The 24,755-nt window shown below is 35.9% G+C and overlaps 1 protein-coding gene across 10 annotated transcripts in view; it reads left to right on the top strand.

Annotated features, from left to right (window-relative positions):
- The window catches only part of VWA8 (von Willebrand factor A domain containing 8), a 344,595-nt gene that overhangs the window by 22,663 nt on the left and 297,177 nt on the right, over positions 1 to 24,755 (top strand). For all 10 annotated transcript variants that reach the window (XR_010409990.1, XM_064586049.1, XM_064586051.1 and 7 more), the window contains 2 exons: positions 16,607 to 16,737; positions 19,736 to 19,846. Coding sequence is in view for 9 of the 10 variants with exons in the window: in XM_064586049.1 (XP_064442119.1) it covers positions 16,607 to 16,737; positions 19,736 to 19,846 (242 nt within the window). In the remaining variant the exon portion in view is untranslated. The remainder of the gene's footprint in view (positions 1 to 16,606; positions 16,738 to 19,735; positions 19,847 to 24,755) is intronic.

Below are 24,755 nucleotides of genomic sequence, written 5' to 3'. Positions count from 1 at the left end.
GCTCCATGTTGGGCGTAGAGCCTGCTTGGGATTCTACCCCTCCCTCTCCCCCACTTTCTCTCTCTCTAAAAAATAAAATAAATAAAAAATGAATCTGGAATACATCTTCTCTAGATTTGATTTTGAATTTGCTCTTAGTTAGGTTGTTTCCAGGATCACACATGGTGGTGGTAGCCTCTTCAAAAAAGCTTCAGTTTTTTTTTCAAAGATAAAACATCACGTGTTTATAGTGTGGAAAGAATGTTGGCCTTTCAAGCCTCACCTAGATAGGAGGCATAGTCATTGCCTGACTGCTGTCAGCAGGGGATAGCACTATCCTTCCCTTCTTTTAACAACTAAGATGGTACCATCTCTCTCCTATTGAGGATCTGCTAAAATATTTTACCGTAGCCACAGATGCTTAATCATTTGGGGGATGGGGATCTTATTAAGTGAGAGAATGTATACCAGCTTTAAGGATTCAAGGGAGCCTAGTAATAATATCAGTTTTAAGACTTACAAACATATGCTTTGAATGAATATATTTCCATATTTTGCAAATGACTGGAGAGCAATATAGCAGTAGTTGGCTTAGATCAAGTTCCATGTGTAAAAGGTATCTGTTTTTAAATACAGCAAGACTCAAATATATTGTCACCAAAAAACCCCAGAAAAGCAAACCAAGAAAAACCCTCAACATTTTCTGGTTTAATATACTTTGAATTTCTATTGCTGTTTTCATACATCTCTTATGCAATCAAAATTTTTCACTTCTTTTGTGTTTAGTTGTTAGTAGCTTACCCTTTGAAATTTATCAGAAAATAGTTTATACTGAAAGCAGTTGGATGGTGTATAGACTTCAATTTGCATTTTCTGGCTTGCTATGCATTCATCATTGTTCCCACCATATTCATAATATAAGTATCCCTAGATACATTATTGTTTGTATATCAAAATGATGGTAGCATGTTTTACCCAGTAGCAAATTATTAACATTGTCTCTACTAGTCTTTTGTATGAGCAACAGCACCCATTTGTAAGGGAAAGACTATTGGGAGTTTGGTTAACTTGAAATAGGAAAAGTGGCTGAACTAGTAAGTCAACATCTCACATATCCACATAAACATTATATGGTTGCTACATATTGATTGGGGTAGTTATATTTATTAATAAAACATGTTTTTGGGCATCTACTTACTATATTAGGTCCAAATATTGTATTCTTTGAACTACTTCTCCCTCTCTCAGGGACGATTTCCAAGCAGGGAAAGTCATAGTTGTTTGGCTTCACTCTTGCTATTACATGACTGATTGGAGATTATGGGTTTTGGTTATGAGAACTTTGATAATTTTTTCCCCCCCTCTTTTGGAGTTACTTTTTTTGTTTTTGTTTTTAAGATTTATTTATTTATTTATTTGACAAAGAGAGACACAGCGAGAGAGGGAACACAAGCAGGGGGAGTGGGAGAGGGAGAAGCAGGCTTCCCGCAGAGCAAGGACTCCAGTGTGGGGCTTGACCCCAGGACCCTGGGATCATGACCTGAGCTGAAGGCAGATGCTTAACGACTGAGCCACCCAGGCGTCCCTTGGAGTTACTTTTTAAAATATTTTGAAAATGCTGTTTTGTTGAATGAAGTTTGATACCCTGTTACTTTCCTGCCCATATTTATGCTTCGATTTAGCTCTTTGCTTTTTGCATATTTAACATTTTTAAATGAAACATAAAATGACAGACTTTTGTTAAGGAAAGGAACTTCAGCAATTACTATCCTCTCTGAAACTCATTTCATAACCAGGAAAGTAGGACCATAAGAAAGAGGTTGGAAGACTAATTAATTAGTAGCAAAGCCCAGATTTCCTGACTTGCAGTTTGATTTTTCTTTTATAGTCTATCACAGTATTTCTGGCTACTTTAGAATAAGTCTGGGAATGAAAAGAAGACTGGTATGTTAGATAACTCTTTTGGAACTTAAGAGTGTGGAAAATATTGAAAATACTGAAAAATATTGAAATAGTTGAGGCATGGTGGTGCTATTTTATTTCTGTCTTTTCCAAAGTTATTCAGAGCACTGAAAATCAACTACTGTCTTTTAGTAATGAAGAAATAAAAATCACAGTATTGAAAGATGAACCCTCATATTCATATTTAATATCTATCTAATGGAAGTGGTATAAATCCTATTAGCTGACAGAGATGCTATAGTCTGGGAATATTCTCAAGTGGAAGTCTAAAATTCCATTTAAAACCACGTGAAAGCAATATTATCTCATGAAAGTAAAATTTCTTAATTCATTGACCATTTGACTGAGATAATGAATGCTTGTGTCTTATAGTTGGTTGTCAGCTTTTCATTTGAACAGTGTTGGACACAGCATTTAGCCCAGTGCCGGGACAGGGGAGTTGAACTGTTCTTCAGTTTTTTTATTATCTAGGTCTTGTCACCTCCTGCCTTAACCGTTATAACTCCCACTTATCATCTTAGTCCCTAGTCTCTCCCCTGCAAGTGTTGAAGTGGGTAATTGAAGATTTTTGCCTTTTTGTATGAAAACCGCATCTCAAGGCTTAGATGAAATTGTCAGCTGTTGAAAAGGGGTTCCTTCATGTTTTTGTTCTTGAAGTTAAACTGTATTGTATCAAGCTGGTATTTCTTCCAGTGTTTGCCTTATGAGGTGATGCTCCAGGGTAGCAGGTTTTCAATAGATGACTTCAAAGTTGACTTCAGAGTTATATTTCTGCTTCCTTACATAATCTTGTTGCAGTCCATGGACCAATTATATGTGAAGTCATTTAAGGTTTACTGGACACACTGAACTCATATCCAAGCAGTTAGGGCACAAAGGTTTTCTGTAAGAATTACATGTGCTTTAAAAGTGGTGATTTTTGGCATAAAGGCAACCATGTGAAAGATTTTTTTGGGGAGGGGGGATGCTTGTAAAAATTTCAAGAGGTTTGAGAAATTCATCAACATGTAAATAACAGAATAGCCTGGAAAAACTGTCATTTTTGTGTCTGGATAATGTTGAACAATCATTGCAGCTACTTGTCAGTTTTAATGAATGAGTGGCAAAGCTTACATGAAAGGCCTCCAGGAAGGTGTTAACTAAGTAAGATTCACGAGTCAGAGCTTGAACAACAATCTGAGGGGCAAAGCCTCCAATCTTAAGATTAGCCTCATTTTCAATAGTGCACTAATTGCTACTCATTACATGAGAATTTACTTGGAGAAAAGGATTTCATTTGAGATTTCTTTAGCTAGAAAAGAGCCCTCAAAGGGAAGAGTCACATCAACTTTTAAAGCCCTATGACATGGCCTGAAGTCTCCACCAGAGTTTCCACAGCAATCTTTATTCAGTGCCTAAATTTTCTTTAGTCCTCTTTCTCCCAGGCACCATACTAAAGACAACTTAACATTTCATGATGCATTTTGTTGCTTTGTATTTTCCGTTGCTGCTTTCTGCAACTTTCATTGCAGATGTACACTTTTTGAACTATGAAATGTATAAATAGGTTTCTTTGGATCTATGTGGTAATTTAACAACTACTGATGACATTGTTTGAAAGAGAAAATGAATTCAAGTAGTAAACCCTTAACTTAAAAGTCACATTTTAATGGATATCTAACACATATGATAAGGGATTAATACTCTTAATATACAAATATATTTCACAAATTGATGAGAAACACCATATCATCTGGTAGAAAATAGGCAAAGGATTTAAATAGGCATGCCACAGGAGAGGGAATCCAAATGGGTATGTTCTAAACCTGCTTAAGAGTTAGAGAGATACAAATTATACTATAAGATATCAATTTTCATGCATCAGCTGGGCCAAAATTAAGAAGTATCATAGGGGCACCTGGATGGCTTGGTTGAGCGTGGGACTCTTGGTTTTGGCTCGGATCATGATCTCATGGGTTGTGGGATCAAACCCTGTGTGGAGCTCCACACTCAGAGGGAAGTCTGCTTGAAGATTCTCTCCCTCTGCCCTTCCCTCTGCCCTTCCACCCGCATGCATGTGCGCACTCTTTCTCTCGCTCTCTCTCAAATAAATAAATCTAAAAAAAACAAAAAGTATTATAATGTCCAGTACCTACATGATTGCAGGGAAAAGGTGTTGTCATACATTGCTGGTAGAAGTGTGAGTTGATATGGCTTTTTTGGAAAGTAATATGGTAGTAGCTATTAAAATTAAAAAAATAGGGGCGCCTGGGTGGCTTAGTCTGTTAACTGTCTGCCTTCAGCTTAGGTCATGATCTCAGGGTCCTGGGATTGAGCCCCGTGTCAGGCTCCCTGCTCAGTGGGGAGTCTGCTTCTCCTTCTCCCTCTGCCCCTTCCCCCTACTCATGCGCGCACTTGCTCACCCTCTCAAATAAATAAATAAAATCTTAAAAAAATAAAATAAAGTAATACCTTTTGATGTAGCAGTTTCTTTGTCAGGTTATGTTCATTAAGGAAAAAATCAGTATATAAAGGATATTTGTACACAATATGTATTCCAGCATTTTGGTGTTACTGATAGTGACAAAAACGGGAAGCAATGAGTGTATCAGTAGAGGAATGGTTGAATAAATTATTGTTTACCCATGTTATGGACTTCTGCAACTGCTAAAAAAGAATGTTAGATTTATATCTGTGGACCTTGAGGGTGTACATGCCATATTGGTAAGCAAAAATTGCGACTGAAAAAAAAGTTGCAGACTTCAGGGTAGTGTATAAAGTCTGATACTTTCTGTTGTGTTTTTTTAACAGTATGAACACCTTTCGCAAGGTATGTTATATGTCTTTCTGTATACAGAGAAAAGTATGGAAGGCTACACTCCAGATTTTTAACTTTGAGTTTTTTTGAGGGCATTGGGTTAGGAATGAGGCTGCAAATGGAAGGGGTCAAGAGAGATCATTTTTCTTTTTACTTTTTTGGATTTTTTTCTTTGTTACAGTAAGCATGTATTAGATTATAACTTTAAAAATAGCTAATAAGGGGCGCCTGGGTGGCTCAGATGGTTAAGCGTCTGCCTTCGGCTGAGGTCGTAATCCCAGGGTTCTGGGATCGAGCCCCACATCAGGCTCCTGGCTCAGCGGGGAGCCTGCTTCTCCCTCTCCCTCTGCTTCTCCCCCTGCTCATGCTCTCTTTCTCTATCTCTGTGTCTCGAATGAATAAATAAAATCTTAAAAAAAAAAATAGCTAATAAACCCTCATGTTTAAAGTGAAACTTACTAAAGAATACACCTATTATAACTGCTTTTTTTGTCACCTGAGCCGTAAAAATAAAAAGTTCATGCTTTATGTTTAAAGAACTTGGACTCATTTTACAGGACCTAAAAATTCCTGGTTCTTCTGAGGTGTGTTCATAACTAAAGGTCATTCCTTTTATTTCATTTTATGTTTTTGGTTGGTGTAGTCTTGTCATGAATATGACTAGCTACCCTAAGACAATAAAGATATCTTCAGTAAATTATCATAATGTAACAATATGTTATGGATGTTAAGAACTTTATAAGTAGCTGAGTTGCAAATTGAATTTTGGATGTTAAATTGTGATCAATTTGTCAAAATATTCTAATAGATGTTACCCATCATATTACTACTTTCCCTGTGTATCACAGTTATTCTCTACTTCCAATATGGCTATTATTACTTTGCAATGTGGTTTTTCAAAAGAGCTATAACTTTTTGTTCCTATTGCAAAAGTAAAACGTGATGAATACAAAAAACTTGGGATACTACAATACTGAAAAACAAAAGGATAAAACTGAAATCATTTATAAGTCTAATTATAAACACTTAACATTTTAATGTGTTATTCTAATCTTTTAAACATAATGTTACTAAGTATAATTTACATACAGTAAATTTCACATATTTCAATGTATAGTTTCGTAAGTTTTTTTTTTTCAGTTTCGTAAGTTTTGACATCTGTATGTAACCATGAAATATCACCAGTCAAAATATTGATCAAATAAATTCATCACCCCCAAAAGTGTACTTGTACCCCTTTATAATGTGCCCTGGTTCCTCCATTTTTCTGGGAATCACTGATCTGCTTTGTAGATATATTTGGATTTTCTAGAATTTTACATAAATGGAATCATATAATATATACTCTATTTTTGTCTGATTTCTATCACTTAGCATAATTATTTTGAGATTCTTTCATGTTGCATATCTCAATAGTTCATTACTTTTTATTGCTGAGTAATTACGGTTTGTTTGTTCATCTGTTGATGGACATCACTGTTACAATTTTGAGGCTCTTGAAATAAAGCTGCTCTGAACATTCATGTGTAAGTCTTTATATGGACATAATAACTTTCTTTTTTCTTGTGTAAATACCTAGGAGTGGAATGGCTATATCACATAGTAGATATTTAATTTTTCAGGGAACTGCCATTCTGTTTTCCAAAGTAGTTGTGTCATTTTCCATTTCTACCAGCAGTGTATAAGAGTTTCAGTTCTTCTGCATTTTTGCCAGCTCTTGTTATGGTCAGTCTTTTTAATTTCAACCATTCTAACGGGTATGTATAGTATCTCATAGTGATTTTAATTTGTGTTTCCTAGTGACTAGTGATGTTGAACATTTGTTTATGTGCTTATTTGCCATCTGTATATCTTTGACGAAGTATCTGTTCACAACCTTTGCCCACGTTTTTATTGGGGTGTTTGTGTTCTTTTGAGTTTTGAGATTTTTTTTTTTTTATGATTTTATCTATTTATTTGACAGAGAGTGTAAGCAAGCACAAGCTGCAGAAGGAGAGGGAGAAGCAGGCTCCCCACTGAGCAGGGAGCCCGATGTGGGGCTCGATCCCAGGACCCCCGGGATCATGACCTGAGCTGAAGGCAGATGCTTAACTGACTGAGCCACCCAGGTGCCCCAGTTTTGAGATTTCTTCATACATTCTGGTTATAAGGAATTTACCAGATATAAGATTTGTAAATATTTTCTTTTAGTCAGTGACTTGTCTTTTAATTTTTTTAATTGTGTCTTTTGAAGAGCAGGCATAGTGAAATCTGATTTATCAGTTTTTACTTTTAGGGATTGTGGTTTTGGTGTCCTACCTAAGAAATCTTTGTCTAACCAAAGGTCACAAAGATTTTTTTCTTGTTTTTTCCTAGATGTCTTCACAGTTGTATACATAGTTTATATTTAGGTCTATGTTAAGTTAATTTTTGTATATGGTGTGAGTCAAAGGTCATTTTATATAGGGTATGGGTCAAAGTTCATGTTTTGCATATGGATATCTAATTGTTTCAGCACCGTTTGCTGAAAAGACTATCTTTTCACCACTGAATTGCCTTTGTACCTTTGTCAGAAGTCAGTTGTCTATATATATAGTGAGTCTATTTCTAGACTGTTCCTTTGATCTCTGTCTTGACACCAAAGTCTCACTATCGTGATTACTATAGTATTACAATAAATTTTGAAATCAGGTAATGTTAATTAGTCTTCCATCTTTGTTCTTTTACAAAGATGTTTTGACTATTCTGGGTCCTTTGTATCTATATGATTTTAGAATCAGCTTGTCAGTTTCCACAAAAAAAAGCCTGCTGAGATTTTGATTGGGGTTGCATTGAATCTATAGATGCAATATCTTAATAATATTGAATTTTCCAACCTGTAAACAAGGTGAATCTCTCCATTCATTTAGATCTTTAATTTCTCTCAGCAGTGTTTTGTTGTTGTTTTTTTTCTCTTTGAGAGAGCGGGGAGGGGGCAAGGGGAGCAGAAAGAGGGCAAGAGAGAATCTTAAGCAGGCTCCACGCCCTGCACAGACCCCAACTCAGGGCTCCATCCCAGGACCCTGAGGTCATGACCTGAGCCGAAATCAAGAGTTGGATGCTTAAATGACTGAGCCGCACAGGCACCTCTTTTGTTGTTTTCAGTGTACAGGTCTTGCATACATTTTGTCAGTCATCATCCAAGTATTTCATATTTTTTGATGTTATTATAAATGGTATTGTTTTTTAATTTCAACATAGAAGTAAAATTGATTTTTATATATTGATCTTGTATCTTGGCACCTTGCTAAACTCACTTATTAATTATAGAGCTTGTTTTGTAGATTTCATCACAGCTTCTGTATAAACAGTCATGTTATATATAAATAAAGGTAATGCTGCTGCTTTTTAATTGGGTGGTGCTTTTTGTTTGTTTTTGCCTTACTGTTTTTGCTAGTACCTCCAGTAAATGTTGAATAGAAGTGGTGAGTGGAGAGAATATTCTTATTCCTGATCTTGGGGGAAAGCATTCTGCCCTTCACCCTGAAGTATGGTAGGCATAGGTTTTTCATATGCGTTGTTTATCAAGTTGAGGAAGTTTTCTCCCATTTGTGGATTGCTAAGAGATTTTAATCAGGAAGTGGTATTCTATTTTGTCAGGTGTTTTTTCTGTGTTCTTTGATGTGATAATGTGGTTTTTCTTTCTTAGCTTGTTAACACGGTGAATTATATTGATTGGCTTTTAAATGTTAAGCTAACTTTGCATTTCTAGAATAAATCCTACTTCGTTATAATGTGTTGTTTGGTTTTTACCTATTACTGGTTTCAGTTTGAGAGAATTGTTTGGAATTTTTGTGTCTGTATTTATGAAGGATATTGATCTGGAACTTTCTTTTCGTCCTAGATCCAGGTGCTATAACAAAGCATCATAGTTTGGGTAGCTTATAAAAATCCTGAAATATATTCCCCACAGTTCTGAGGGCTGGAAGTCTGGGATGAGGGCACCAGTATGGTCGGGTTCTGGCAAGGCCCTCTCCTGGGTTGTGAACCGCTGACTTCTTATATCCACACATGGCAAAAAGAATGGAGAGATAGAGCAAGCTCCTGTGTCTTCTCTTGTAAGGGTTCTAAGCCCCATTCATGAGGGCTCTTAATCACCTCCCAAAGGCCCTACCTCCTGATACTATCATATTGGGAGTTAGGATTTCAACATGTGAATTTTGGAGGAACGCATTCAGTCCATAACAGCTTCCTTGTGATGTCTTTGTCAGATTTTAGTATTCAGGCAGTGCTGGTTTCATAGAATGAATTGGGAAGTATTTCAACCTCTCCAGGTTTCTGAATGAATTTTTATAAAATTGGCATTTTTCCTTAAATGTTTGGTAGGTTTCACCTTGAAGCTATCTTGGCCTGGAGTTTTCTTCGAGGGAAGGTTTTTAATTAATTCAATATCTTTGTTAGATATAGTTATTGAAGTTACCTTTTCTTGTATTAGATAAGGAACAGCTGACTTTTTTTTTTTTTTTTGGAGAGAGTGAATGTGAGTGGGTGGGGGGAGGGGAGGGGCAGAGGGAGAGAGAATCTTAAGCAGTCTTCACACTCAGTGCGGAGCTTGGTGGGGCTGGATCCCTTGACTGCAAGATCATGACCTGAGCTGAAACCAGGAGTTGGACGCTTACCCGACTGAGCCACCCAGGTGCCCCAAGAACAGCTGCCTTTCTAAAGGAATTTGTCTTTCAGGGAATTTGTCCATTTTATCCAAGTTGTGGAATGTATTGGCATAAAAATTTTTACAATATTCACTAATTCTCTTTTTAATATCTGAAGTATCTGCACTTCATGTCAACCCCTAGCTCATATTCCTGACTTTGGTAATTTGTGTCTTCTCTCTTTCCTGATCAGTCTTTCCTGATTTGTCAATTTTATTGATTTCTTCAAAGAATGAGCTTTTGGTTTCATTAATTTTTAAAAATTATTTTGTGTTCTATTTCATTGATTTAAGCTCTGATCACTATAAATTTCATTTCTTTGGGTTTCACTTGCTCTTCCTTTTCTAGTATCTTAAGGCAGCAGCTGAGGCCATTAATTTGAAATCCTTCCTTTTTCTCCATATAGACATTTAAGTGCAATATAATTTCCCCTAAGTACTGCTTTAGTGGCATGCCATAAATTCTGATACATTGTGTTTTCACTTTCATTTAGTTTAAGTGTGCTTGGCAATTTCCCTTTTGATTTCTTCTTTGACCCATGTGGTATTTACAAGTGTGCTATTCAGTTTCTAAATATTTGGAGATTTTCCAAAGATCTTTTTATTATTAATTTCCAATTTAATTTAATTTTGGTCAGAGAACATACTTTGTGTGAGTCGAATCTTATAAATGTACCCAGTGTTTTTAAAAATGAGTGTATTTACATGCATCGTTTAAGAAAACATTCTTTTTTTTTTTTTTAATTTTATTTATTTATTTGAGAGAGAATGAGATAGAGAGAGAGCATGAGAAGGGGGAGGGTCAGAGGGAGAAGCAGACTCCCCGCTGAGCAGGGAGCCCGATGCGGGACTCGATCCTGAGACTCCAGGATCATGACCTGAGCTGAAGGCAGTCGCCCAACCAACTGAGCCACCCAGGCGCCCCAAGAAAACATTCTATATGTACTATTTTGTGACCATTTTCACAAAGCATTATATTATAGAAATTTTCCTGTCTCAAGGATGTTCTAAAACTTGACTTAAAAAGTAACTTAGTTTTTTTTTTTTTTTAGAAATAATACATTTATGTGGTTCAGAAACCAAAACAATATAAAAAAGTACACATTGAGAAATCTTAGTTTCATCCCTGTTTCCATTTACATTATTTGCCATATTATTAGTTTCAGGGGTATTTTTTCTGTATTTCTCTATGCAAATACAAGAAAAGCATGCATATATATACACTCTTATTCTAACATCTCTACACAAAAAATAAACAGCTTGACCCTTAATCATTGTATATGGATATGTTTCCATTTATTTAACATATTGATGTGTTTTTCCAGTTTTAAAAAAATTGAATGGCTTCTCTATTCTGAGTACTGTGCTAGGCAATATTGTACTTCCCATTTAATTTGGATTATAGCTTTATTGGATCAGACGCATCAGTCTACATTATAGATGAGTGGCTTTTTATAAGCTGAGGCTTTATATATATGCAGTGTTTTCTTTTGACACCTTCAGAGGACCTTTTTGTATTCATTTTTGTGTTCCTGGTGCTAAGCCTATATAGTAGATCCTTAACAAACGTAGCTCTGTGAGTGATTTCTTAGTTCAGTTAGCCCATGTGGTAAATGATGTGGCCTTCAGTTCTAAACATACTGTATGTTTTTTCCCTTGACGTCCATTATATGAAGTACCGAATGTTATGTGATAGGTGACACTTCAGTAAATGAACATGTACTTGCAGTGAGATTCGTTGTGATTCTTTTGAAATCTCTCATTGTGATGTGGTAGGAGTGAATGCAGGGCAGTGTGGCAGGCTTGGGTTCAGATTCTTTCTGAACTATTTTGTAGGATGACTGTGGTGAAAATAATGAAATGCCAGGAGGAAGTACCTAACATAAGCTCTACTAGTCAGGGATGTGGTAAATGTTGGGTTCCTTTCTCCTTTATTTCTTCAGGGTGGGCTCTAGGTCCAGAAGGTTATTTGAATATAAACCCAGAAGCCCGTTCATTACCACTGAGTCCACACTGTGCAGCCTGCTGTCTAGGATGCACACCAGGTAGAGGATTTTGCAGGTGAGGATAAGGTTTTAATATTCTTCCATTCGTGGTTCTCACTGGCTGAGGGGTTTGACATGGAGCTTTACCTGTAATCCTCATAATAGTCATACTTGATAAGTATTATTACTGCTCTTTTGAAAATAACAAAACTTAAGCCCGGAAGATTCAGAATTTTTGTCCAAGGACACTGATAAAGGACAGGATGAGAAATCACAACTAGGTCTGTTTGGCTTCAAAGGCTTTTTTTTTTTTTTCTCCATTATATTATGTTGCCCCTTGGGATGATTACAAAACATCACTAGTTTTAAAGGACTTACTATACTGAAACTAGAACTATGTGTAATTTTCTGAAATTTTAATTTTAATCTTTACATGTATGACAAATTTAAGTCTGTGGAGGGAGAAAATTATAATTTGGATTCCTTTAATAGACTTATTTTAAAGCTCTTGAATATGCCTGGGCAAAAATAGTACACATTTTTTTTTTTTGAAACAAGTATTGGCTAGGGATTGAGTAAGGAATGTAGCCCAACATGAACCAGATGTTTTATTTTTACATAGAGAAGAAAATGTTAGAATATAGGATCAAGCTCTCTGGTATTATTTTGACATCAGTTTATCATTATGTGGACTCCTGGAAGGTAGCATCTTGTGCCTGAAAACATTGAAGTCAGGGCTTTCTCGTGCACGCAGGGCTGTGTTTATATTAGGTTATGCATGGCAGTTTGGCAGTTTGTTTTGCAGATGTTCGTAATGTACAGTCTTACATCTTGTTTCTATTTCTGGAATGCTTTTAAGTATGACTCATGTTTTCTTGAGGCCATCCTAAAAATACAGCTAGTTTTGAGCATTAATGTAAAATACAACACAGACACCATACAGCAGTACATGATGCTTTCTCTCAGTAGTTTAATATAGTTTTCTGACAAATTAAATATTTTCTTTGATAAAAGAGACTAAACTAAAATATGAATAAGTAAAAATGGGAGTTTTTTTTTTTTTTTTTTTTAGAGAAACAGGTCCTCTCATATCATAGTGTAAACAACAAAATGAGTTGGGAATTTCAATAAAAGGAGTAAAACATGGTATCACTGGCATCCTCAAAAACTAAGAAATAGAATTAATGGCCAGAAAAGCAAGTCCATTAAATTCAGTGGAGCCCCCACGAGGTCAACACTTGTAGGGAAAATCTTGGATCTGAAGAAAGAGCCTGTTAAAAAGATTTGGGAGGGGCAGTAGGACATAATGGCTAGAGTGCAAGCTTTGAACTCAAAAGCTTAGGTCTAAGTCTGGTTCATGCACATAGCAACTGTGGACAAATGCTAGCACCTGAAGAACTTTGATTTTTGTGAAATGTATGTAATGAATATTTAAAGAATGCTTATATGGCACTTACTATTACCAGACACTGTTCTAAGTGCCTGATTTAATCCTCGTAATAACCTTATAAATAAGTACATTTGTTATATCTGTTATACAGATGGAGAAACTAAGTACAGAGAATTGAAATAACTGATGAAGTTTTCATACCTAGTAGGCAGCAGAGTTGGGATTTGAACAGTTTGGCCTGATTCTGTATCCTGATACAGTATAGTCTGCTACCTCCTAGGGTTGTTGTGAGTTCTAAAAGAGATCCTTTGTGAAAAAGGAAAATCATTTGTATTTTTACCTGGCACATGAAAAAGATGCAATAAATTATTGCTATTATTATGACTGTTTATTGGAAAAGGAAAAAATAAAGGAAAAGAAGTCTTATTGAAAGTATAGCATAGACTACAAAGCCAGCCACAGGATTCAGAAGCTGCTTATATGTATTAAGAAACTTAGGTAGAATTGAAATGTGGTGATGAGAGCCTTAGATATCATAACATCTAGCAGATCAATCTAAAGGTAGAACTTCTTCACTGCTGACTTGCCTCCCTGACAATTTCATCTTTCAGAAGCTAGGGGAAACTAAGAGGAACTCTTCCTCTGGGCTTAATTGTGACTAGTTAGAAATAATCCATTAGTGGTATGCAAGCAACAGAAACCTTGGGAAAAAAAAAAAAACGTCAGACACTGTGTTTCTCAGCAAGGGTGCCATTGACATAATGGGCGGATGGGACTATCTTGGACATTGTATTTAACATCACTAAATGTGAGTAGTGTACCAAATTATCCCTCATCCCCCAAAGCTTTGCAACAACTAAAAGTACCCCCGGACATTTCCAGATGCCTTCTGGCAGGCATAGAGTGGTGGCAGTATTGCCCCTAGATGAGAACCACTGTTGAGTGCAAGAGTAAAGGAAGGGATTGCTGAGAATTGTCAGATGTGCCTTAGGCCAGTGGTTCTCAACACATGAGGATCATGCTGAGTGGAAGGGCTCCTATGAGCATACTCAGGATTATACTCAGTTCCCACTTTAAATAACTATGCCTTTCTCTCCTACTTAAGTATATGGTATAAAACTGCTCTGTAATTATAGGTATAATTGATTCTTCATGAGTTGCTAAAAAAAAAAAATTCTTAAGCCTCAGCACTTTAACTGACAACTTGTGAGGGGCAGACCTCACATTTGATTAGGAACTGCTGCCTTCAGCTTTAAAAAAGTCTTAAAAATGTATATAGTTCCAAGGTCAAGGCATTCAAAATGGACTAGAACTAAATAGAACTAAATGGAGACTGTAATTATGAACAGTTACAAATAGTTATAAATAATAAACAGTGGGAGGAAGCTGAAGAGACCTACTTGGCTCTACCTTCTAGAACTTTGGAAATGGTCATATTTTAAATAGTCAAGTCCAGGTAATGGAAGGTCAGGCACATTGCCAAAGCTAAATACAAAGGAGTGACACCAAACTGTTAAGAACAGTGCAGAGAGAGCCTGTGGCCAAAGTAAGCTGAGATTTGTAAAAACATAAGGGAAAAAAAATCCCAAAAGTGTTTATGTTTTTAATTATGTATTTGATACTGGTGTAAGAAGAGGTAGTAGATCTGTGGGATAGGGAACATTGTGTAAGTTTATGATAGAGAAGTTAGAGCTTCTTAATTCTTATCTTGTGTCACCCTTACACAGCAAGCAGACTGACTCATCTTGAAATAAAAAAGAGTAAACTATACATCACAAAGATGGATTTAGGCCTGAAGTAGGAAAGAAAATAGTTTAAGTGGACATTTGATAGTTGTAGATGAAGTTGAATCTCCAGTCTCAGGTGAACTGCTTCTGTAGCATCCTGAAACTTCTTGGTTTCTCAAAGGTCTAGGTCTTAGAGCAATGTTTCTCAATCTGTTTTTCATTATTGCTCGTCTAAGGACGTTTACCCCCCAATTGTCTTTCTCCAATCTCATGAAATGTTAATACCGCAGATATACTATCTATCTTTTACGTGCAGTATCCCTTTAGTGGGCAACAGACCATTGTAATAAGAATTAAGAATTTTTTTCAACCCCTCTTCCAAGGACCAGTTTTTGCCCCCTTGGGGGTAATATGCTCCCTGTGCATGTTGTAGAGGATTCATAGAGGACAGGAGTGAAGTCAAGCACCTCCACTTAGGTGATGAGTCTCCTGATTTTCAGACATAGAGGCACTTGGTTTGGGGAAATTATAAGATGCTTTAGTGTGGTCCCAGTGACATGACAAACCAGCCAGGCTGTCCCCCAAACCTTGTTCTTGATCATTTCTCCATGATAAAGGAAATCAGAAATTTATCTTTATTTTTCCAATGGTTAAATGTTAGCTTTGTGGGCGGAGTAGGAGGTAGACTACACTTGTAAAGTTGTGCTGTTGGGCTTGGTGGGGGAAGCACAGCTTTAGCCTTGGCAAGTGTTCTTAGTTTGATCTTTGAATTCTTTTATGACCTTGCTGGGTGATTAAACAAAGTGTAAAAAATATGGAATATATTTAGTACATATAAAGGACTTTTAGGATATATGTATGTGTTTATGTGTAAAATGAAACACAATAATAAAGGAAACACTATAACCCACATCCGATTTAGGAACTAGAATATTACCAAAAACCATTGAAGCTCTCCATGAGAATCTCTCTGATTCCCTGCCCAGGTATCCATTATCCTGAATTTATCATTCTCTTGCTTTTTTGCTTCTCAAGCACTGTTTTATTACATATGTATGGATTTCTAATGAATTCAATTTGTTAGTTTATTGAGCATTATCAAAATAGTATCATATGAGATTTATTCTGTGACTTAATTTTTTTCACTGAATACCTTTTAAGAGTTAAACATATTATTGGAAGTAGTGGTAGTTCATTCTGTTTTTGTTGCTATGTAGTATTCATTTATGTGCATTTTATCCATTTCCAGTCTCCAGTTGTATTTTTATTTTTTTAAGAATGAGTAAGTTTTCTTTTTCTTTGTTATATTTAGTTTTATATTGAATAACATTCTGTGAGTATTCTGTCTGTCTCCTGATGTACAAGGGCAAGAGTGTTTCTTAGATACCTAGGAATGCACTTCCTGGGTCACTGGGTGATTTACAAATGAGCAAACACAAATTAATTATATTAATTCAAACATTTATAAAATGCTTAGGCAGAAGATAAGCAGATTGATGGGTGATTTAATAGTAGACTTAGAAGGGCATTGGAATGAGGTAGTCTTCTATTCCTGAGTTGGTATAGAAGAATAGACTTGAAGATGTTAAGTCATTTAATCTTCTCACTGTGAAGTTTGGGAGATCTCACAACCTATTGCCAACTTAAGTTATAGTTTTCTTCAATTTTTAAGACTGTGAGAAACATTAATTGTCTGGGAGGATTTGATCATGTCCCCTTATTAGAACAAACGCATTGGACTATAAAATTGTAATAAAGTAATGATTCTAGTGCCTTATATCGCCCTAGAAAATCACTTTTATTTCTTTAGCGACACTTACAGGTGATCATTCAAATGTTCTTAAAGGCTTTAAATGTGGGATTATGTGACTCTTTATGAGATCATAAACTTTGTCCTGTTTTAACATTGATAACAATGGTTTATTGTAAAGCAGTGTGAGAATTGACCAGGTGAATGTATAAATGAATGTATGTGTGTGTGTGTATACACATAGATAGATATGCTTTTTAAAATCTAATATACTAAATGCACTGATTGCTTGGAGATTTATAAGTAGTAGACTGATCTACATTTCATTTTATCTTTTTTTCCACTTGAAGTTTCAGACTCTGTGGCTCAATCTGTAATTCAGCATCTAAGATGGATAATGCAGAAGGATCTTCTGGGGCAAGATGTCTTTCTAATAGGACCTCCTGGGCCTCTTCGACGCTCTATTGCTATGCAGTACCTGGTGAGAATTGATTAATTCTTAGGGATTCCTAAGGGAACTTGGATTAGTTATGTTCTAAAATAAATTAAGAATTTACAAAAATATCAGGATTATTCATTCCTTGAAAAAAATTTCATTTAGATGATCTGTTTAATAAAGAGTTTGGAATAAGTATTCTGGGAAGCAAATGTACATTTATCTTTCATAGCTTTAGGAAATTTTTGCTGCAACTAGAAAGTTCTCAACTTCTGATAAAAAAGAAATACAAATTCAGGCAATGAGTGGCAGATAGGATCATAAACTCTGAGATTACAAAACAAAACTCAGTTTTATATTATTCAGGGAATATTCTTTTATCTGAGATCCACATTCTATAAAGTCAAATAGTTCTCTTGACTTTTTGATGTTATATGGTCTTTAAAGGGAGGCCATGGTTTGTAAAATATCTCTTATGTGTTACACGCTTTTTCCCCTTTAAATAGATGAGAAAACAAGTTTATTAAATAGCTCACTGAGCTTTATCCAGCTAGTAAATGATGGAGCTAGACTTCAGATCCTCTCTCTGACCTGTTATCCTCTTAAATGTTTGTAGTTCTCTGAGTACAATTGTGAAGTGAATTGAAATATTAAAATCTCAACACAGATTTAAAAAAATTGTACAGGACTTTTTTTTCTACTTTGCCAGCATTAATAAGCATTGTTTTACTGAGGGAGGAAGAATGCTATCAGATGAAGTTGTTCTGTCTGAAGATATTTTTTAGGATGAAGAGAAGAACTTTGTTTTCAGCTTCCTTGTGTTACTTGATATTAAAGAATTGATTTCTGTGCTATTGAAATATACTTTGTGTACTCTTTTATTTCAGTGGTAGATTTATTTTGGTACTTCTAAAATCATGTAGGGTGAGAATGATAAAAATACAACGGGCAAATCAGAACTTAACTCCTTTGAGCCCATACCTTTCATATCTTATTTGTTCCTAGAACCGGCTTGTGAGGTATAATGGGTCATTGTAGTATTAGCCTTTTTTTCCTAATAAACAAGGCAAAAGTGGCTTTTCTATGAATGCCAAGTCAGCTACTGAGAATCCACTCTACCTGGTTCATTACAACGACCACAGTATCTCACTTTGATTTTGTTTCTGGCAAGACTGTGAAGCTTGTTAGGAATGTGGAATGAGAAAGGCTGGGAGATTACAGGAGTCTTGTTGGTTCAGAAATGCAATATAAGTCTGTAAGTGTGAAACCTGTATCTTTAAAAAAAAAAAACCCACAAACTTTAAATTATGAAACAGAGCCGAGGCAGCTTTAGGATGTGGAAATACATGTAAGAAGGCTTACTAGCCTAAGCTTCCTTGCAAACCCTGCAAATGGGTACTGTTGCCATTAGATAAAAGATCCTATGCTTAGTAATATCCAGAGTAGATGAAGTCTTTACAGGCAGAGATTTTGGGGCAAGCCTGCTGAACCAATGAGAAATGAAGTAGAAATAATTTGATAGCTGTGTCTCTTTTATATTTAATTCATATAGAAGGAATTTTATAGATAGCCCCCAAAAACTCAACAGACCCCCGCTGCCTCCTCCATCTGCTGCTCCCAGTACTGTTGGTGAACTTGCTCAGACCATCCCTTGGAAGGAGCAGCAGGGGAGACTTTGGTGCTTGTCTGGGCTGAGGAAGAATCTCAGGAAGCTGTCAAGACTGAGGATAATATTCTCAGTGTGGCAGTTCAGGGTGTTACTCTGGTACAATTTAACAATAAGAGTATGTATGACTTTGTCAACCAGTTTTGACAGGGTTTTTCCAGTGATCACATTCAACCAATCAGTGAAACAGACGTGATGGTACCAGCAATGTGTTCCCAAAGCAAGAAGGAGGTATTCACTAACAAGAGAAGTTGCTGCTTTAGTCTGAAAGTGTGCTTTCACGGGCAGTTCATTCTTATTTAGAAAAATATTGTTTGGTATCACCACATCTTCACCACCATATGTGTGTTTTCTCTACTTAAAATGTTTTCTTCTTTCCATACATACTTAAATTTATGGGTGCACGGGAACAGGCATATATTATAAAAACAAAATGAAAATGATACTGTATTTTTATCAACATCACATGGAGATAAGGCAGAGGAAAAAAAAATCCTGTTGTATGGACTTATCCTCTTTTACCATGAATGGCATGCTCATTCAATTTTCTTCTTTATACGTCAGTAAATTAATTTGTTCTTCCTGTTTAATAACAACATATTGTATGCCTTATTCAACTGGAGAGCATCATTGTTTTTAATTCAATATTGTAAAACCAAGGATAATGTTAAAAGCTTTTTGTACATAATTGTCACATGCAGGGCAAAATGACATTAGGGATGGATAAATTATTCTAAAAGAAATGAATTCTGGATGGTTTCCCCTTCAAACCAAAAGTGTTTGTTTTGTGTGAAAGAATTCTTTTTTCCCTCTTCTCCTTCCCCTCCTTCTTTCATCCTTCTTCTTGTCCTTCCTGAATAGCTATGTTTGTTTTCCTTCCCTCTTCTGTTGACCTTCCTATTGGTATTTACCCTGTGAACCCAACATATCACAATGGTTGGTAAACATCGGTTAATGGACTAAATTAATTTAGATGCCCTTTAAAAAAAAGGTGAACATTACTTACTGAAATGACTATCATTTGTGGAAAAACTAAGTTGGCAAGTTATCACTCGTGATATTTGAAAAGAATTCTATAAAAGATACTAAGATTTGTAAGATCTGACTGATTATTATTGCTTAAGAAGTAAATGATTATTAAGTAGTAAACTATTGGATGCAGCAAACGTAGAGCTCTGAGGAGAGAGAGGTACATGCATGTTTTCATTAATTCTCAATGTTTTGCATTTTTCTCAAAGCTAAGACTCAAGAGGATTTTCATTCAGAATTAGATTTAAAATGTTCTTCTAGGGTAGTGACATTGTTGGATAACTGGCTCCAAAGCATATGTTGGGAATTTGATTTAATATTGAAACAATTTCACTCTCTGCTTTACAGGAGCTGACCAAAAGGGAAGTTGAATACATTGCCCTGTCAAGGGACACCACTGAAACCGATCTCAAACAGCGTCGAGAGATCCGAGGAGGCACAGCTTTTTACGTTGATCAGGCAAGTTCTGATCACACTCCAGCACATGACTGTTTAGTCCAGGTCTATGCAAAATTGTTTTTTAAAGTAGAAAGAGATAGCTCATGTGATAGAGATAATGCATTGTGCTTTCTCTAGACAGATTTAATTTAGATTTTTGGTTTTCCTGTTCTTGGAAATGCCTTCTTCGTTTAGCACTAAATAAAAAACTGTAGATGAAATTAGTGGTTCTGAAATGTTACCTAAAGATCAATATGCTGATTTCTTAATTTTTAATTGCTTCCTAGTACTTATACATAGAAATAAGAATTTTTAAAAAGGAATTAAGGAGATTTTAATACAGGAACTTCTCTAGCATATTTAGAAATTATTCTTGATCTAAAAGTCAGGTAAAGGTGTATTAAACATAGTGAAATTAAATATATACTAAACTACAGCTTTTGTGGGGGGAGGTGCAGATTACCAACTAACATAATATTTTATCATTATATTTTATCAATATTATAATGAAGCTCGTTGAACATTTCTTACAAACATATAGCTTAAAATATTGAATATTGTTCTTCATTAGGAATACTTAATAGAGAAAGGACAGAGATCTTAAATCAGCAACTCATAGAGGGAAGATTTCAAATGTCCAAGAAATTCATGACAAGATGCTTTGCTTTCTCGTTTACAAAAATAAAAATTAAAACATTAATGAGCTGTTGCTTTTCTTTCACCTCTCATATTAGCAAAAACTAAAGAATCTGCTAATGTCCAATCTTTTTTTTTGTTTGTTCGTTTTTTTGTTTTTTAAAGATTTTATTTATTTATTTGACAGAGAGAGACACAGCGAGAGAGGGAACACAAGCAGGGGGAGTGGGAGAGGGGGAAGCAGGCTTCCCGCAGAGCAGGGAGCCGGATGCGGGGCTCCATCCCAGGACCCTGGAATCATGACCTGAGCCGAAGGCAGAGCCTTCGACTGAGCCACCCAGGCGCCCCTGTTAATGTCCATTGTTGATGGGGAAGAAGGGATGAGGAAACAGCATTGCTGTTAATGCAATTTTGAAAGAAAATTTGGCAATATCTATGAAAAGAAAAATTAAATATATTTGGACTCAGCAGTTATATTTCTGGCAATTTTTCTTCCAGATGTTATTCATATAAAGCAAGCAAAGTTATGTATGCAACAGTATTTATTGTAGCATTGTTTGATATCATATAAAACTATAAGTGAAAACTGTAATCCTCTTTAGGAAGGGTGCCTGCATGGCTCAGTTGGTTAAGCATCTGACTCTTGATTTCGGCTCAGGTCATGATCTCAGGATTGTGAGATCAAGCCCCATGTTGGTGTCCGTGCTGCAGTCTGCTTGAGATTCTCTCTCTCTCCCTCTGCCTTTGGCCCTCCCCCTGTCTCTGGCTCTGTCTTTCTGTTTCTCTTTCCCTCTCTAAAAAAAAAAATAATAACTTAGGAAACTAGTTAAACTAGTTAAATAAATAACAGTAAGTAGAATTCTCTATAGCCATTAAAAAGAATGTAGTAATAGGAAAGAAGTCCAGGATAAAGCATAAAAATGACGTTGCAAGACTGCATATGTAATATGATCCTATTTGTGGTAAAAAGAAAAAAAGAAATATGTAAATGTTTGTGTATACGTTGGAAATTTCCAGAAGGATACACAAGGATCAGTTAACAGAGCTTGCCTCTGTGGAAGTGTGACCCAGCATCTGGGGTGGGGCGAGGAAAGAATTTTGATAGTCCTTTAAATTTGAAGCTTCCTCATGAGCGCACTATTACTTTATAATTAAAAGAGTATACATTTAACCCTTGAATGTGGGTTAGGGTTGCTGACCCCTGAGCAGTCAAAAATCTGCATATAAATTTTGGTTCCCCCAAAACTTAACTACTAATAGCCTACTGTTGACTGGAAGCCTTACTAATGACAAATAGTCGATTACTGTATTTTGCATATTATATGTATTATATACTATATTCTTAAACTAAGCTAGAAAAAAGAACATGTTCTTAGGAGCATCACAAATAAAACACATCTATAGTACTGTACTATATTGAAAAAATATTTGCATATAATTGGACCCATCCAGTTCAAACGTGTTATTCAAGGGTCAAGTTATTATAAGTGTAAAAAATCACTGAGTGAAAGAATATTTGGAGACCAGGATATTCACATTATCTTATAGATTACTTATTAGTTACAAAAGCAAAAATGTACTTAAAACGGGGAGAGTTGGCAGTCACCACCTTAAAGGATGGTGATCACACTTAGCACCTTGTAGTGAGAAAATCTGAGTTCACATTTCCAATTACAAAGTAATCCTTTGTGGATGAAACCCAGAAGTACATTTTAAAGAAATCTGTCTTATTCACATAATGCAAAGGTTCACTTTATACATTATTTCTAATTACACATGGGAAAAAAAGGTACCTTTACAACACCTGCTTCTTTTCTTTATCTAGTGAGGCCAAGAGTAAGGAGTTGGTGAGAGAGCGTAGAAAACTGAGACTACGGCCCAAGGAGTGGAGAGGAGATGGGAACCGATTGATTGATTGATTGACTGATTCATTTATTCATTTATTTAAAAGATTTTAATCAATTATAGGAGAGAGCGAGAGTGCACAAGCAGGGGGAGGGGGAGAGGAAGAAGCAGGCTCCCTGCCGAGCAAAGAGCCTGATTCAGGACTTGATCCCAGGACCCTGGGATCATGATCTGAGCTCGGGACAGACGCTTAACTACACTGAGCCACCCAGGCGCCCAGATGGGAACAGATTTAATGATGCCAAAAGAACTGGCCGTTTGGTAGAGTGTGGATTTCAAAACAAATTTTTTGAATGAATCATATCTGGATTGATAGTTGCAATGCAAATAGTGAAGAAGAGAAAGTGGACTTTTATATGTTTATTATTTTAAAGGCACCTTAAAACTTTGTATTTCTTGAAACATAAAGTAAATTATTTAGATAACACGGTGTAATATACTCTGCCTGCCATTCTAAAAAGCATATTTCTGGATGATACCTATTTTACGGTTTATAAAATATTTAAAGTACTATTATAAATGTATGGTAATACCTTATATTTCATGTTTTCTTGGCAAATCCTGCTTGTTACGACGAACATCCGTTATTTGGAATGTAATGCACAGACACCTTCTGAGCCTGTGATTGTGGCATAGGAACATTGGTCCTTTTCCTAAGTTACTTCAGACTATTTTTTGAGATTATATCTGATTTTCATATTTTTTTCTTCTGTCTCTTAATATTCTTTATTATTTGTTCATAATCAGATCCTAACAGTTCCTTGCTTACACCCATGCAATCCTATCATGCCCGGAATAAAATCCAAACCCTTTAATATTGCCTACAATACTCTGTAGGACCTGATCTTGTCTACCTCAGCTCCTTTTTCTCTTTCCCTTGCTTTTTAGGCTCTTGCTACATGGCCTTGTTATCTTAAAAATAGATCTAATGCTTTCCAGCCTCAGAGCCTTTGTATTTAGTATTTCCTCTGCCTGGTACAAGCTTCTCCCAGATCTGTATAGTCCTGCCTCCTCATCATTCAGATTATAAATTCTCAGAACATTTTAGTAATCACTGACGATGCCCACCCCCCTTCCACATATACAGTGCTATTATATTATACAATGTGATCTTCAGAGTACCTATCACTATCTGAATTTACCTTATTATTTCTGTGTTTCCATGTTTAATTGTCTGCATTCCCTATCAGAATGTAACTTTCTTGTTTATCTCTGGCACCTAAAAACTGTCTGGAAGATGATTGGCACTTATATTTGATGATAGATTTCTCCTTTGGATAATCAATCTTGTTAAAATTTTAAGTAAATTAAGAATAAATAGGTTCAGGGGACCCTCCAGTGGAAAAGGTATTTATCTTTTTGACATCTATTTTGAGTCATCAGAATGAGTAATTCCCATCTGAATTCTAGATAGATGAAGTTGCCAATTGATTACCAGTTGGTCATATGTTTGTTAGACTGAAAGGTCTTTATTTTATTTGGAAATTTATTTAATATTCTTAACCATAATAACAGAACAATAAGGGTAATATTCTTAATTTGATGTCTGGGATCAAGGGAGAGGCAGTATCTTCATTTACCAGTAGGTGATGGCTCTAACCTAGGTGGGCCAACATAAGTGAAAAAAGGCCTGTGGCCATCTGGTGGGTGCTGGGAGAGAAAGTTCAGATTGTTCAGTGTGCCTGATGCAGGCGCATGTGACCGACGTTCAAGTAATTACTAATTGACTTTTCAGCTGGAAACCTTGGCAAAACCCCCAATTCCGAGTTGAGGGGTCATGACTATCAACCTCTTCACTTATTTTCACGCAAGATTAAGGATGATTGATGATAAAGTGAGAGGTTAAACTGAACTGCTACTCTTGAAGGTTAGAATTAGGTTAGTAATTCTATAGTAGGGAATTTGTATTTTCTTTTAAAATAATGTTTATTTTTTCTGATTAATAATATTATAAGTGCTTTTTATAGATATATGTTTATTAATATCATAAATGCTTTTTATAGATTGTGTGTATGTATATGTATATATATATACTATATAGAGAGAATTTCTTAAATATTTATCAAAATGACTGCTATGTGTCAGGCACTGTCTAGGTGCGGTGAACAAAAGAAACAGATGCCTGTCATCGTAGAGCTGTTTTTTTAAAATTTTTTTTATTAATTTTTAGAGCACACACGAGTGGGTGCAGGGTGGTGGGAGGAGGAGCAGAGGAAGAGGGAGAGAAAGAATCTTCAGGAGGCTCCCTGCTCAGCACGGAGCCTTGCCTGAGCCTGACGTGGCGTTCAATCTCACAACCCTGAGATCATGACTTGAGCTGAAACCAGGAGTCCTTTGCTTAACTAACTGAGCCATCCAGGCACCCCATAGAGCTTATGTTTTAATGGGG

The sequence above is a fragment of the Mirounga angustirostris genome, unplaced genomic scaffold (genome assembly GCF_029215605.1).
Source record: "Mirounga angustirostris isolate CCGP_5_RB_7025 unplaced genomic scaffold, mMirAng1.0.hap1 SCAF_3, whole genome shotgun sequence".
Taxonomy (NCBI): Eukaryota; Metazoa; Chordata; class Mammalia; order Carnivora; family Phocidae; genus Mirounga; species Mirounga angustirostris.
The sequence above is the reverse complement of the archived record's forward strand: the minus strand, read 5'-3'. Positions and strand labels throughout refer to the sequence as shown.